Genomic DNA, 16,093 nt, shown 5'->3' with positions numbered 1-16,093 from the left:
GATGGAAGAGCCAGATCTCACCTGCAGACTCACTGCAGCAGAGAGAGCTTCCCCCACTTTGTTTTTCCGAAAGAAAACCGTAACCTTTTTACTGGTGAGGCCAGCGATCTCTGGCTTCTGTGCCGGTCATGTTGCCTGTTGCCCCTGGATGCGATGGCACCTGTTCTCTTCCTGTCATGCTCATATGAGAACCTTACCATAGGGATTACGCACCCGTAGTCCCCAGGCTCTGTGGCTGACTTCACAATGCTGAGATTTTATGGTAACTTGTTAGCATCAAGATACTATTATATTATAATCATTAATTGAATAAATTGACATTTTACTGGCTTAGATGAAATTGAGATGGTGATACACAGGGTGTGTGTGTGTGTGTGTGTGTGTGTGTGTGTGTGTGTGATAGCTGGAAGATATGCATTAGCCAAGAAGTCAGGACCCGAAAATACTACTGGAGGTCCAAATATCTGAGTAACAATATTACTTTCCGACAGAGAACTCTTTACTAGAAGGATTTTCAGTAGGAACTGAATTGCTTTTATTAGTTTATTTATAGTGTGCACTTCCCTTTTCACCTCTATTTCAAAAGAGGGTATTGGTGCTTTTTAGAATGTGTGAAAGTCCTCCATTTACAGAGTCCTGGAAGATGTTTTCTGCCAGTTCCTTGGTTCAGCAACTCTCAGTGAGCTCCAGTGAAGACAGGGGGAGAAAAAAGAAAAAAGCTTCCATCCTGTCCATCCTCTTTGGCGTGCATTTCCTGACCCATAACCCTCCTGCTCAGATTCCCCACACAGGGCGGGCGTCTACAGGACACTTAGGAAGCTCCTCTGATTCTGGTTCCCTGTTATTCCTCTTCTCACTGCTTTACTATTCTCCACTCAATTTCAAACTAAATGGAACTGCAGATGGGCACATGAGCACCGAGGTTTCCCAAAATACACATTTTTCATGAGCGCTTCCCTCTCGAAGTGTGTGGACAGAGCCAGTATATTATCTCCCCATTATCACTCTGTTTTAATGTCTAACTGACAGATGCCTGTCAGTAAAACAAGGCAATAATGGGCAGAAAAAGCTCTCTGCTCTCAGCAAAAAAAGAAAGACCCCGGATCCCTGTCAGGCTCGGAGATGCTCATCAGCCACTGTTAAAGAAGACTTATACGTGCCTCTTCGGGGAATGCCCATGAATGGCCTAAATGTTTTCACCCTACTTAGTGAGAAGAGGGAGCTGTTTCTCATACGTGGGCCAATTTCTCCCCCGGTGGAAGCTGGCCCAATGTGTGAATGGGTTACTGCAACCCCAGAGTGGGGTGTGGCCGTGCCAGATGGCACCTGCAGACTTCACTGGGTGAGAATGCCGTCCTGATGAGTCACAGGCAAGGTCTGGCTGATACAGGCTCAGCGATCTCAACCCGTCAGTCTGATGGCATCGAGGTTCTGCCAGTCTGCCTCCACGCGCTCAGGCTCCTTTAGATCAATCTAGTCAACAGCACCATAGTGGAAGGATACAGGGGCCAATGACACCCACTGATCTGGGCCACAATGAGCAAAAGAGGGGATATTTTAGATTTGTTCTCATTTTCCTAAGAAACTAGTCAATGCAGAAGTCCTCTGTCTATGAGGGGTGTTCAGCCTAAGGAAAGAATCTATCAACCATAAAGACGAAGTCAGACACCAGAACAGGTGAGGGAAACAGTGCCCGCCCTTCTTACCGAGAGTGCCAGACAGCAGGAACCATGTCCTTGACTTATTTTGTGTTCATTTGAATCACAAATCCAGCCCTCCAGACCAGGAAGGTGAGTTATGGGGTGACAGTCTGATTTCTCTTTTAATTTCAGTAAAAACAGGTGGAACTTGGGACGCCTGGGTGGCTCAGCCATTAAGCGTCTGCCTTCGGCTCAGGTCATGATCCCAGGGTCCTGAGATCCAGCGCCACATCGGGCTCTCTGTTCCATGGGGGTCTGCTTCTCCTTCTCCCACTCCCTCTGCTGTGTTCCCTCTCTCATTGTATCTCTCTGTCAAATAAATAAAACATTAAAAAAAAAAACAGGTGGACATTTAAGAATAATCTAAACAATAACGAAGCAACTCAGTTACTATAGCTTGTAACTAAGGCACCAATTCCTTACTCTGAAAATTGGCAATCAAAGGAAAGAATTAAGCAGTGATCATGCCTTTTCTGTGCACGTTGGATTTCAGCATAACCAGATTGCGCTGGTTGATGAGGGAAAGTTCTTCATTACAGGAGAATTCCTGCTACTAAAGTTGGAAGGGAAATTCGACTTAGAATGCTTGATTTTGTAGTCCCCCAAGTGAAATAATTACTTCACTCAACTGTCATCAATGGATGCAATAATTAGGCTGTTAGAATATTGATCGGGAAGGTCACACTGAGGGAATCCCTGCCATCACTTGAACCCACTAAAAGTGGGACGGCTACCATTACATTCGGTGCCCCCTGATATGATGCAGTGAGAAGTACACAGAGTCACCTATGAACTGTTGTGTAAGAGATGAACTTGAGCTCAGTCAAGCCCATCTATAAGTTCACAGGAAACACGGGACAGAGGAACAAATTAAATGATACCACAAGAAAGCAAAATTAGAAGACGGCTTTCTTCAGCAAGACAGTGGCATAAGGAATAAAAGGAGGTGCCAAGTAAAATATACTTAAAGAGACATCTAATATTACATCTTGGGACACCTGGGTGGCTCAGTTGATTAAGCATCTGTGTTCAGCTCAGGTCATGATCCCAGGGTGCTGGGATCGAGTCCCTCAGCAGGGAGTCTCCTTCTCCCTCTATCCTCTCCCCTGCTTGTGCCCTCTCTCTCTCTCTCTCTCATGCTCTCTCTCTCCTCCTTAAATTTAAAGAAAAAAAAATTCTAAAAAGGTCTTGTCTGGATTATTTAAATAAACCAAGCATAACAGATTTGGGGGGAGGATGATATGAATACAGTTTGGATATTAGATGATAACTGGAGGATCATTAAGTTTGTTAGACAGTGGCTTGTGGTTATATAAGAAAATGTCCATATTTTTAGAAATTCATACTCAAGTATATAAGGGGTAAAATAACAATTTCTGGGATTTATTTAAAAATCTTAATAAGAGGGGCACCTGGGTGGCTCAGTTGGTTAAGAGTCCGACTCTTAATTTTGGCTCAGGTCATGACCTCAGGGTCCTGGGATGGAGCCCATGTTGGGCTCCCAGCTCAGCAGGGAGCCTGCTTCTCTCTCTGTCTCTACCCCTCCCCCTGGCTCACACTTGTCTCTCTTACTTGATTGCTCTCTCTCTCAAATAAATAAAAAACTTCTTAAAAAATATTAATAGGAAAGAAGGGAGAAATGGCAAAGGGAGAGAGAGGAAGACACAAGTGTGACGAAATACTGATTAATTGTCGGATGGGCACACTGGAATATATGTCAATTTACTATTCTATTGGTTTGGAACTTTTCATGGTAAAAATACTAAGAAAAAGAGTAACAGAGCTCTCTCAGAGGTGGTAGTAGGGCTCCATTGGGGCTGTGACTGGATAATGTCATTATCTGATGATCAAAAATGTCATGGGTATTTTTCTTATTTTTTGAAGATATCTTTGCTAAAAGAAAAACTCATTTTGTTAGATTGGGGGGGCCGTCCCTAGAAACCAATTCCATTGCCTTCCATCAAGCAACTGGAGGAGATTTGGGTAACAAATAGTAACAAATAGTCGCTGGTGTGAAAGTGAATGCTGATCTTAGCTGGAATAACTTGCTTTCTTCAGCATCCGCAGTGGTGGTTCTCCAGGGACTTATCTGGCTACATGTGTTTTTCACATTTATTAGTGAAATTGGAGATTCAAGAATAAAACACAGTCCTCGGGAACATTTTGTTAATTTGTGACACACTAGAGATTTTTAGCCCATAAAGCAAATGAATGAGCTCCATGGGGGTATAACTGTTATTTTCACCCTGGAAGGCAGTAAAGACCCACTGTATTTATTAAGCACTTAGAGAATGAAAATGAATAGTACTATGAAAATAGGAAAGTATACTCATACTACTGCTATTAATAGTGTAAGTTTTTTTTGTTTGTTTGTTTGTTTTTTGTTTGTTCTGAAGGAAAACCCATCAGATGAAAATTTAAAAGTGAAGGTAGACCTCTGCCTATGTGGCTGTTTTATCTTAGGTAAGAAATTAATTCCATGTCAGTATTAAGTTGTTTTGTTTCTAGTCAGACAGGCTGGATCAGGTTAGAGAAACTCACCCATTCTTTCTGGCAGGACTGAGAGACAAAGAAATGAACAGACTAGATATTTGATTCAGGACCTTCCTGCTGAGCGGCTGCAAGGCCTGTGGGGCAACCCTCCACGTAAGCCGATGAGCCAGGCTATTTCCAACAGGTGTTGAAGATATTGGGCTGCTCGGGAGGCTTGGGGACAGAGCAGGCTGGTCCTCACACTGAAAAAGTCCAGTTAAATGTGATGCTCTGGGATGCTGGGTGGCTCAGTCCCTTAAGCGTCTGCCTTTGGCTCAGGCCATGATCCCAAGGTCCTGGGATGGAGCCCCCATCGGACTCCCTGCTGCTCTCCCTGCTTGTGCTCTCTCCCGCTCAAATAAATAAAATCTTAAAAAAATAAAATAAAATAAAGGTGATTCTCCAGCAGGTAGGGGCTGTGTGAGATGTGGGGTCTGATGTCAAGATGCGTGCTGAGCTGGGCTAGGCAGCCAAAGGAGAAGAACAAGAGAGAGGCATGGGCTCGAATAAGAAAAACTCACTCTTCAGAGGTTCCTTTGAAGGAATTCATTGAATGCTTTGCACTGAGGTCCATAGGAAGTGAGGAAGAAAGAGGCCTCATTCCCCACCAGTATCGTGTTGCACAAGAACCCAGAATATACACTGGGAAGAGATTCCATGATAAAGTGATCTCAGGTAACTCAGCCCTTGGTTATGTGTTGTTTTTTTCCTGAGCTTGCTGAGCTTGTTTGGATCTTGACTTAAAAGACTGGACCATTTTATTTTGGAGAAACACTAGGAAAGAACCTGTGGTTTATCTCTGCATGTATGAGGATGTGTATGTGTGTGTAGCAGACAGACAGGGAACAGAGTCTAAGGGCCGAGAAGAGTAATTCCAGGGGCCGTTCTTGTGCTTTTTCACTATCTTTACACAAGACTGTCATGTCAGCAGTTCTGCCTCCATGAGACATTTGCTAGGGCAGAGGGGAAGGTAGCAAGGAAGACTATAGAGGGGATGGGCCAGGCAGGGAGATCCAGAGCAGGATCTGGAAGGAGCCTCTTGTCCCCACCCCAGCCCCCAGCTGTTGTAAGATGACCTTACTGCCTTACAGTCTTAAAACCCTGCCCATTACCAAGTGTCCTCCTCATGCCAGCCACACACCTACCCTGGGTCCTCAGCCTCAGGGAGGAGGAGGCGGCTCAGCGGCAAGGAGCTGACTTCTGTTGCTAAGCACAGGGTGGCAGGTAAAAGCCAGGGCTCTGTCCCTGTCCCCACATCGCCCCCACTAAATGCTCCCAGAGTGCTCCTGACCCCAAAGCCAAACATGTACCAAAACAACGCAAAGACACCCAGAGACCTGATGCCTCACTAGACCACATGTGAAAGCACCATGGGAGCTGGGGGCCTTCTAATAATATAAGGCATATGATAGGGAGTCCGTCTCTAATGCCAAAGACAGGGTTGAAAAGCAAAATCCAAGGAGCTTTCATCCTTACTCTGCACTTACCTAATTCTTTGTCAAGCTGAGAGACTTCAGTTATCCTGGTGCCAAAACCAAGGGCAAAATGCATCCAAGTCTCTTGGGATGTCAAGGGCCTGAAAGCGCTGCAGGGAGACCTGGTCCCCCAGAGCCTCTGGACACCACCCTGGGAAAGGGCAAAACTGCAGCCTCCCCATGGTCTTGGTGACATGCAGATGGCGAAAGCCCTAAGGAACCCCGGCTTAAATCAGTCAACAGCTGGCTGTATTCTAGAATGCAGGAGGCTACGGTTGAGAGTTTAGCAAACCTGTATGCCTAGTACTAGGCTATTTGCACAGAAAAGCGTGAATGAGGTAAAACTGGGAATGAAGCCCGCATCAGCCTCCTTAATGGTGGGCATTCACTTGGATGCTGGCAGAACATGGGTATGAGCATAGCAACAGATTGGGAGCTTCTGGTTCTTACAGCGTATTTTGCCCTCATTGTAGCTGAACTGTTCATCCCCTGTATTATCAGAGAACCTGGTCAGCATTCCGTAGCCAGCACGCTTTTCCTTATGCTAGACAGGGAGCTGTTTGGTACTGGGCACCCTGGATATCTCTTGAAAAATATACTTTTATTTTTCATCTCCAAGTGATGTCCCATGAATGTCTTATTCTGTTTTGCCTTCTCCCCTCTATTGTTTTTAAACTTTTCATTCAACTTTTCTGATGTGTCCTGATTGCTCTCCAGTCCCCAGAACTCATCAGTGAGCTCTGCTCCCCAGCCCCCACCTCCACTCAGCAGGGCTGTGGCGGGGGGTAGCCTGTTATTATTTATAAGTGTAATTCAGCTGTTGCTGTGTCTTTGAATGCATAGGGTAGTTGTGGGATTTTTAATTGCCATTTTCATCTATATAATTAAAATTAAATGAAAAAATGGATAGCCTCCAAAATCTGAATTAATTTTATGAGCACTTCTTGAGGGGAAAAAATATGTATAAACATGATAATTGTTACTTGATTTGCCTTCAGCACGACTAGAGGATTTTACCTGCCTGAAGAGAAAATTAGTAATTTTAAATGAAAGGAAAAAAAAAAATTAGTCTGATACTTCTGGTGCTTCTCGCGGCTGAGAATCAAAAATAATAATGCGGATGGGAAAATGATAAATAATTCTGGGTATCACAAACAGTATACTGTGAGATTGGAACTCTGCAGATCCAGCTTGCCTCATGCCAATCTGGAATTTTTTCTTACCCGTTGGTTCATCACTGGTGTTTACACATTCCTCAAGAAAATGTCTTTACCCGCAAATCCAAACCTCCTTCATTATCAGAAACAAGCATTCCGCCTCCTTCCTCTGCTCTGCAAGTGTGACAATGCACACAGAAGCGGAGAATAATGAGAAAAAAGAAAGGTAGGGTTTTTTTTGGTTTTTGTTTTAAATCCATTGGGCCCGCCAAGGTTGCCGTCTCTGGACTCATGAAGCGCCTGACGGACGTGTTTATAAAGACCCGGATGGTCACTTTATTTGGAATGACAAACTCTCCGCTCCACATAATGAGGTCAGTGAAGCATCCAGAAAAGAAACGTATAATTTGGTAGCGTGGGTCTGTAAGCACAGCCCTGCCGAGACTATTTAAGTTTAATGAAGCAGCTACTTTGCCGCTACACACTCCGAGTGAATGGCCTCCTTGGCGTGTTTTTGAAAACTTAAATGTTGCTGGTAATCATGTCCCAGCAATCTCCTTGGAGAGCCTTTGTGCCCTGTTCTCAGAAGAAATATGCTGCTTTTACATGTTAATGGTTTTGAAATTAGTCATTTGCTCCATTTTCATTGGGAAAGGAAGGTCAGTGTGTGATTTCCCGCCTGCCTTCATTTTCTGTGCACATTCAGGAAACTCCAAGTCTGTTCATGGCATGCCGTGCGCTGTCTGCTTATAACATGCCTCAAAAGCCAGGGAAATGTTCTATCAAAGAGCGTTCCTATTCTCAGAGACTGTTCTTAGAATTCTGAGGCTAAAAGTCTCCCTCAGAGGGGAAAGTTCCTGGACAGGCCATTATTACTTTTTTTTTTTTCCCCTCGTTTCCATCACTGACCAACATGCACTGTCCGTTCATTGGTCTCATTGAGGAGGCCTTGCTCCCTGTGTATGGAGACCTCTAGGAAGGCTAAGGGATGTTTTCAAGATGCCTTCCTAAAACAGAGTTGTTCATGTAAAACTAAGGTCAGGCTTCTGAATCCTGGGCCAGTTTTAATGATGTGCAACTCTGGGACCAGAAAGACAGCTAGCTATTCCCCCAAATTTAGGGCAGTGTCCCCTGAGTAAGCAAGGGCATGATGGCTGGTGGAAAGGGGCCATGTCCTCGTGGCTCTGCAGCTCCTAAGAGGGTCCATGGAACCCTCCTCGGGAAAAGTATAGCCAGACTTGAAATGGCCAGACTCTGCACCATCAGAAACTTCAAAGAAATAGCCACTAGTTTCTTTAAAAAAAAAATTCTTGGAGTGGATAAAAGAATGAATAAATTTGCTTCTTGATTTGCTTTGTTGACCAACTCTGGTTGTGGGGGTGACAGAGGACCCTTTTAGAAGTTATTGAGACCTGAGGAACCTACTTCTTAAAAATCCCTGGCATTATGTGGGTCAAGTTTGGAGGTCCATGCTTGCTGTAGACTGCCCCTCCAGGCTTGGGGCCTGCTCAGTCCACTGCCAGGCAGCCTGACTGACCAGGTCAGTGCCGCTAACACACATACTCTTACCCTCTGATGTTTATCTGTAATCCCCATGGTAATGTGTACACCCCAACAGAGATGCCAGCCTAACAGATTCCACCCCGAAACAGCCGTATCGTCCTAAATCTAAGAGATGAAAGTCGACTGGTCACTGAAAATACAGCTCTAATGGAAACAGACCTGAAAAGGAACTTGGGCATAGCTTGCATTCTATTTTCCAGTGTATTTATCATGGGCTAGATGAGGGAAGGTCATACTGGCTGCTGTAACATATAACCCAAGGATCTCCAGCAGAATAGCAGGTTCTCACCACCTACCTTCACTAAACATTTTCATGGACAAGGGAAAATCTGTGTTCAGGGATCTGAACAGACAGGGCTGGGGAGAACGAAGAGAAGTGCATGAACAAGGAAGAAGGTGCCTCCATGCCACCTGCCAATGGGATGGAGTGGCACAAGGTCAGAACTCAAGCGTGATCCAGGAGGACAGCATGGCAGAAGCTCACCAGCCATGGGGGATGATGGTTTTCAAAGATAGAAACGAAATGTGGCTCAGCTTACAGTAAGAGCAGGAATGAAGGTAGCTGTGGCAGTAATTCGCTACACGTGGCTCAGTCCAGGTCACAAAGCATGTTCACGTTTATTATTTGAGGCCTCACCAACACCCCGACCAAGTGGCTCAGGAAGTATCAGTGCCTTCATTCCAAATATGCAAGAAATCTCAACTGTGGCTCAGAGGCTGAGTGATAGACCCCAGTGAGTGCCGAGCCAAGGTGCAGGCTTGAGGGCCCTGCCTCTGAGAACAGAACTTCCTCCCCTAGCTCTGCAGTCCTCCAATCTGCCAGGAGGTTCCAGGGGGCAGAGGAGGTGAACAGAGCCCCCCGCCTCCCCTCCTCCAGACGCGTCTTCCTGGTGCCAGCCGTGTTCCCATGGAAATCACTTACCAGAGGCAGACTGTTCAGAAACATGGCAACGATTAGCTGCTGCCTGGTTGGTTCCTTGCTTTGGTGAAACCTGAACTCCGTCCTTTAAAGGGGTCAGAGTTTAACAGACAGGCCTTTTGTATCTTAACAATGGTCTCATCAGGCTTTCTTTCACGGGGCCATTCCCTCCTCTTTCGCTATCGTCCTCTCATCCACCTAGCGCCGCCGTTTTCACTGTGTGCAGCTGGACTTGGCCAGTGCCAAATCATGTTTTATTTGCAGCCTGAGAAAGCAATTAGACAAGCAGTCAAGCCTGGCCAACAAAGGACCTGTCCTACCAGTGCAATCTGATGTTCAAGTTTACAGAGAAATGCCACCCCCCACCGGCACAGTGTTTTTGCCCTGAGAAATCCCCGAGAGCCGAATTCTTGAGTGAACTAGGAAGATACTCTCCCACAGGAGCAGCAGTGTTGATAAGAAAGCAGTCGAATGGTGCTTGAAATTTTGCAGGAAGATCAGTGGAAGCCCAGTTAGGCTGCAAACCGACAGCTCAGCTCTTTCTAGCATCCACAGCCACCGCCTGCTGTTTTCCCAGGTGGCTCTGAAGGAGACAGGGAAATGCAGCGGGCCATTTGTCACTGCCCCAGGTGCAACATATGCAAGCCAACTGACGCATGCGTCCTGCAGAGGCCCTCTCCTGCCCCAGGCCTGGTCCCGGCCTCCGGATTTCCTTTTGACTGGGACTGGGGAGAACAACACTCCCATCTCTCCTCCTCCACCTGAGGAGATGATGAGATCCGCTCTTGTGGGGTCAGAACCAACTCAGCCCTTCCCACCAAGACCTCAGATGTCTATGCTCCGTATTGGCCTTTACACGCCATTTGCAGTTCAAGATGTGGTCTTTTAGAAGCAATGGGAACTCATCACGGGCACGCCAATCTTGGAATCTCAAGGTACTTCTGGTGCTTGGTGGCCAGCAAATACGCCAATATGTTCTTCAGTGAGTGCCAGACCAGAGTGACCTGTCAGGCAGGTCCCCAGTGGGGTCCAGGGCTCTGAAGGAATAGCCCAAGAGGAAGCAAGCTTGAGGAGCTTTCTGTCCCTTTAGGCTCAACTCTGTGCCTGGCACTCACTATGAAGGGAAGAAATGGATCAGATGGCCTTTGATATCTCTTTTGCCTTTGAGAAGAGAAATGAAGTCCATCACCCAGAAGTGAAATTACAGATATAAAATAAGTTTAAAGGGGACTCTAGTTCTAGAATTTTTAAGGGCATTTTTATGGCAGATTTAGGTCATATATTTAGAATGGCTTCCTTTGATGAGAACTTAATCTGGGTTATAAGTGAATGAACTTGGGGACATTGTGTGCCTGAGCGATGTCCTTTCACTGGGGCAGTCTAACTCCTTCTGACAGCCCTGGTCTCCTTTCCTTCCTCTGTGCATCCGTCCTCTGTCTCCCTCCTGGTCCCTTGAGCACAGGGAGGGTGGGTTTGGTCCTGTGAGTTGAAGTTACGCAAAACCCGAAAATAGCTCTCAGTGCATGCAGACATAATGATTCCATGCAGCAAGAAGGTCACTGTGTCTGCTTTTCCTGCCAACACACTCCTAGCTCTTCATCTATGGCTGCCTTGTGAGGCCAGAGAGCTGTGCCAGGAAGTTACCCTGGGTGACTGGGAGGCATTATGAGAATTTATAATAATGTCAGTGGGGTTTTAGAAGAGCAGGCCAGGGGAAGGGGATTAGGTACAGTTTTAGAAGTTGGGGTTTGAACATCTTTCCGTTCTGTGGCCTGAGAGCTACCATAACTCAGTTACTTAAAAAAAAAAAAAAATCTGGCCTCTGCTACAAATCAACTCCACCTTGTGAACCCTGCCAAAAATTAGAAAGATACCCCCTCCGAAAGTTTACCGTGGTTACCCAAGTGGTGGGGTTATGAGTGAGTTGTGTTGTTTTCCTTGTATTTTTCTGTACTTTCTCTAACATACAGTTTCTGGCTTTGGCCATGTAAAAAGAAAGAAAGGCAACAAATCCTATTTAAAAAACAAAACCCTATAGCGGTGCCTGGGTAGCTCAGTGGGTTAAAGCTTCTGCCTTCAGCTCAGGTCATGGTCCCGGGATTCTGGGATAGAGCCCCTCATCAGGCTCTCTGCTCAGCGGGGAGCCTGCCTCCCCCTCTCTCTCTGCCTGCCTCTCTGCCTACTTGTGATCTCTGTCAAATAAATAAATAAAATCTTTTAAATAAATAAATAGCAAAACTAAACAAGCTAATCATGCAATTGTACCCTTGTATGTTACTGCCTGGCAGTTGAGAAGCCTGTGTCCCCACATCATGCCTCAGGTCAGGCTGGTGTCCAGAATCCCCTCCCCACCACCAGCTTCCAAAGGTGCCCCGGCAGAGAACAGACCACAACACAGAGAGGATTTGTGTCAGCCAAGGACAGGAATGGGAACATGCTCGAGTGAGGCCAGCCAGATACCACAGCAGCAAGGAGGGGATTCCCTTCCCGTCCAGCTGTCTCTGATGTTCAGGCCTCCCTAACATCTGCGTGTTGGGAGGGAGGGCATCAGTTCATCTGCAAACACTGCGTTCTTCTCCTAAGAACATCCATTTGATGCACATTGTTCTGGAAGTTGGGAAGATCCTGTTTTCCAGACCCGGAGGGATCAAGTACTATTTAATAACTGGGTATAACAGCCAGCAGAAAACAAGCTTTTGAAGAATTCCTGAAGTCCTCCTGGGGCTGTGGGATGGATTTGCCTCAGTTTGGGCCCTTTGCCATACAGTCTGCTTACTGATGTCAACTCAGTCCAGCAACCAGTCCTGCGTCTGTCCGTGGAGTCTGGGCCCTGTTGGGCTCCAGCGCTTGAGGAGAGCAGGCTGGGCAGAAACAGCCATACTTCTAAAAGTGAGATGCAACTCTTACAAGTTTCTATAACAATCTCTATTTTTCATGCATCACATGCAGACTTCTTACTGGATACAGTGCTGTTGCTCATACCAGCGGGTACAACTGCTTTGAATCTGAGGTCCAGTTCAAGCCCATACCACCCCGACTGGGGACAGAATTCCTTGCAGGCTATTTGACAGGCTATGTGTCAGGGAATGGATTGTTTTTAACAGGCAGTGGAGCTCTCATCCATCTTCATTTCTTGCATTCTTCTGTGTGATTCTCTATGATGAGGCAGTATTCTACTAACAAAGACTCGATTCTAATATTTGATGGCGATATCCATTAAGAAAAAATGTAACAAGCTCAAACAACTAATCACTTCCCATGAATAACTATTTAAGACAAGGCTAAAATAGGTTAAGTTTTTAAAGGAAGTTAATTGTCACGATATATTAAGTAGATAATTGTATTATGGGACACAGATACAGCAACAGTCAGAAAGGTGGACATTAATTGATTCTTTCTGGCAATAACTGTCCTAGAAGCTGCTACTTGGCCAGTCTTCCCCCCCCCCCTTCTCTCTGTTTTTAATCTTAGCATCTTAGAATGAAGCTGAATGGGGAATAAATTGCTTACCAGAAAAAAAGAGTTGCAACCGGTTTTAATAATGATTCTAGTAATTTTGAGAGTGTCAACAAAGACTTACTGCTTCTCTGGCAACAGAGCAGGGGAACTGCTTATCTCCTCTTCAGATCGGGCTCCAGAACCATCACGCCCTCCCCTCTCCAAGAGCGGGGCTCCTAAATGTTTGTGGACACCGACACGCTCGCTCTTCTGCTCATAAGCACGTCCACGCTGTCTCGGGGGCTCTGTGCGCGTGCGCGCGCGTGCCTGACATGGTAACAAGATGAGTGGGGCGCAGCGTCTAGGCTCCCCCTGTTATTTATATTAAATAATGACATGATGTGGGTGGCCTGTAATCCCCCCGTTTTCTGTTAACCACCCTGCCCAAGTAAACTATTTCCTGATCTGTCCTAGATGGAAATCCTCTATGAACGTGGAAGCCATTAGCAGAGTAATTGCTGTCTGTTACCATGACAACCAGCCGCTGCAGTCACCTGCCCGAAGTTTTGCCAGACTGCACCAGCTCAGCTGCGCCTGTGGTGAAGACCGTGGAGGACTGTGGCAGCCTAGTGAATGGGCAGCCACAGTATGTCATGCAAGTTTCGGCCAAGGACGGGCAGCTGCTGTCAACAGTGGTGCGGACTCTTGCCACCCAGAGGTAGTACCGCTATTAAAATAATTAAATCTGTAATTGATCCGACGACTCTCTGTCAGATGGAGACAGGCCAGAGGGAACGTAATTAGCGCTCAGGTCTTTGTGTCAGGTGAGAGGAGGTGCTACCGAAGTTCTCTTCTCACCGTTTCTATAGAGATAGGGCATAAAGCTCAAATTCCCCTTGTTGAGTTTTCCTCTTCAAGTCGCACGTACAGAGAGAGCCAGGCAGGCAAAGACCCCACAAAACACAGGGTGCTTTCACTGTGTTTGGTATGTGGACACTGCCGTGGTAATTATGCTCTTGTTGCCAGGCGCTAACAAAGGTGGCCCTTTGTGAGGCTTGGAGGAAGGAGGCATCTGATTTCAGGTGACAGAGCCAAAGTGATTAGACTTGTGGGCACAACCGCTGAAGAGACACTCCTGGTGCTTGTGCCAGTCAGCGCTGGCTGATGGAGCACCGCCTGGGGCTTCTACCTGGGTGAGCCTCTTCTCTGGCACATCCCCATTTGGGGGCCTCTTCTGCAGCCCCCTCCTTTGTGCCCCATAAGCCCCCCAATTTCTGAGCCTTCCCAACACACCCTGCCCTACAAGTTCCTTTTGTTCAAATTACCACAACTTGTCTCCCCTGAATGAGGAACTGAAGGGAGGCCAAAGGCTCTGAACAGCGCAGAGATGGCTCATCCAGGCCGGCACTTTGTCCCTGGAGGTCTCTCCTCTTATGCTGTTGCTCTCCAATGGCAGACGGAGAGCCATGGGCTGCCCGGCCAATACATGCTCCTTGGCTTCTCCAGCTTTCTGTCAGGATAAGTAGGGACAGGTCTGATCAATAAACGTATGGTGGGTATCAATACCGGACCTGACCTCTGATACCAGCACCACTTCTGACTCAGAAGCTTTCGGCCAGTCACTCACACACTGACTGCTTACCTCAGTCTGAGCAAGTCAACCACACCCTACAGCAGAGACCTGGGCCCACACGCACCTCTCACAGGACTGCTGGCAGCACCAGAGCATTTCCTGTCCCAGCCTGGACATGGTGGCCGCCAGACATAGACTCACACCCTTGTGTATCTTGGAAACGCTGCCCATGCATCTTCAGCTGATTGGCACAGCTTTTGCTAAGGGATAAAGTAGAAAGAAGTCAATATATATTTTCCCACCTCTCGAAAAGCTTCTAACAATTGGTTAGGACTCAGAATATGACAAGGCGATGAGCATCATTGCTCATCTCTGAACTGAGGTCACTGTATGTGCACCCATCACCCTGGCAGCCTTGAGACACCTTGTTTAGTCAGGAAGAACAGGCTACAGAGCTAAGACGACTTAGACCTGTGAGGTGGAATGTGTCTGTGCACATGTGTATCAGGGGTTTTCACATGTTCTCATCACAAGGTCATATAAACCAGATTATTTCCAACTTTCACATGCATTTGACTCAGTGGGAATGAAGGAGCCAAGAAGAGCCAGAGAAAGGTCAACTCCTTCAACTTTCTTCTCCCAGCCCTGAGTGGGACCCACTTCCAGGCAAGTAGGAAGGAAGTCTTTTTCTCTTTTAATCCCCTTTCAGCCTTCACTCATTCCCAGGATCATCCCAGAAAGGCCCATGGGAAATAGCAGTGCTTCCATGGCTGTTTCCATTTGGCTCATAGATGGTGTCAAAAGAGCGATGGGTCCAGGTCAGGTGGGGGCAGGTAGAGAGGCTGGTCCTCAGGAGGGCACATACAGGGATAACATAGTTTAAAACCAAATGCCCAGTACAGTATGAGAAGCGATACAAGATGATGTCTATCAGAAAGGAATGGTACTCTTCCAAGACACAGTATACACAGGAGCTGAGGCCATCTTAGTTTGAGCCCTTCATTGGCCACTAACTTCCCTGAGGAGTACTACATCATTTGATTTTTCCCTGACCTGAGTTTTCCTGTAGTGAAAATAGTCACCATTAACAACACATTTGCTGAATGCTGGTCCTTATTCTAAGCTTCGGATTTGGGCCATCTTTTCTCATCCTCACATCACCTACGGGGAAGGCAGGCACCATTCTTTGCACCTGTGTTAGAGAGGAAGAAACTAAAGTACAGAGAGATGACTTACTTGCACTGAGTCAGCCAACTGGTAGGCAGCAGAGCTGGGGTCCAGAGCCTGCCTCATGAACCACCATGCCGTGTGCCTTCCCAGAAAGCACAGGGCTGGTTTGTCTTTTTCCAGATTAATGGCAGAGCTCTTGACCGAGGCCGTCTCCATAGGACATACTCATTACTTGCATTCAGCTTAGTGCCCATAGCATCCCAGAGAGCATCCTTGGAAAGCTCCAGGACCACCTGCCCTCAGCTCAGTGCTCTGGGTCAGATGGCACTTCCGTGTTAGGGCTTGAGAGTTCGCTGCCAGTTAACTGGCCTCCCCTCACTCTCCCACCCTAATGAGAGAAGAAATGAAAAGAACCTCTGAGTACCTGAAACTCTGAGTCCTGGTTTGGTTCGAAAGACACAATTTGCCTAGATACTGCAGCTGATGTCATTTCAAAACAATTTCTGTTTTTAATGTGAGGGACAGTTCTTGTTTTCTGATTGGGAGTTTGCCTGAACAACATCCGT

At 46.7% G+C, this 16,093-nt stretch overlaps 1 protein-coding gene across 1 annotated transcript in view; it reads left to right on the top strand.

Annotated features, from left to right (window-relative positions):
• Positions 1-16,093, top strand: part of MARCHF3 (membrane associated ring-CH-type finger 3) — a 141,588-nt gene that overhangs the window by 93,142 nt on the left and 32,353 nt on the right. Inside the window, exon 2 of the mRNA XM_032851953.1 lies at positions 13,259-13,502. Coding sequence (XP_032707844.1) covers positions 13,315-13,502 — 188 coding nt within the window. The 5' untranslated portion in view covers positions 13,259-13,314. The remainder of the gene's footprint in view (positions 1-13,258; positions 13,503-16,093) is intronic.

The sequence above is a fragment of the Lontra canadensis genome, unplaced genomic scaffold, assembly GCF_010015895.1.
Source record: "Lontra canadensis isolate GAN:19392208 unplaced genomic scaffold, GSC_riverotter_1.0 scaffold5, whole genome shotgun sequence".
NCBI lineage: Eukaryota > Metazoa > Chordata > Mammalia > Carnivora > Mustelidae > Lontra > Lontra canadensis.
This window is presented reverse-complemented; position numbering and strand designations above follow the sequence as displayed.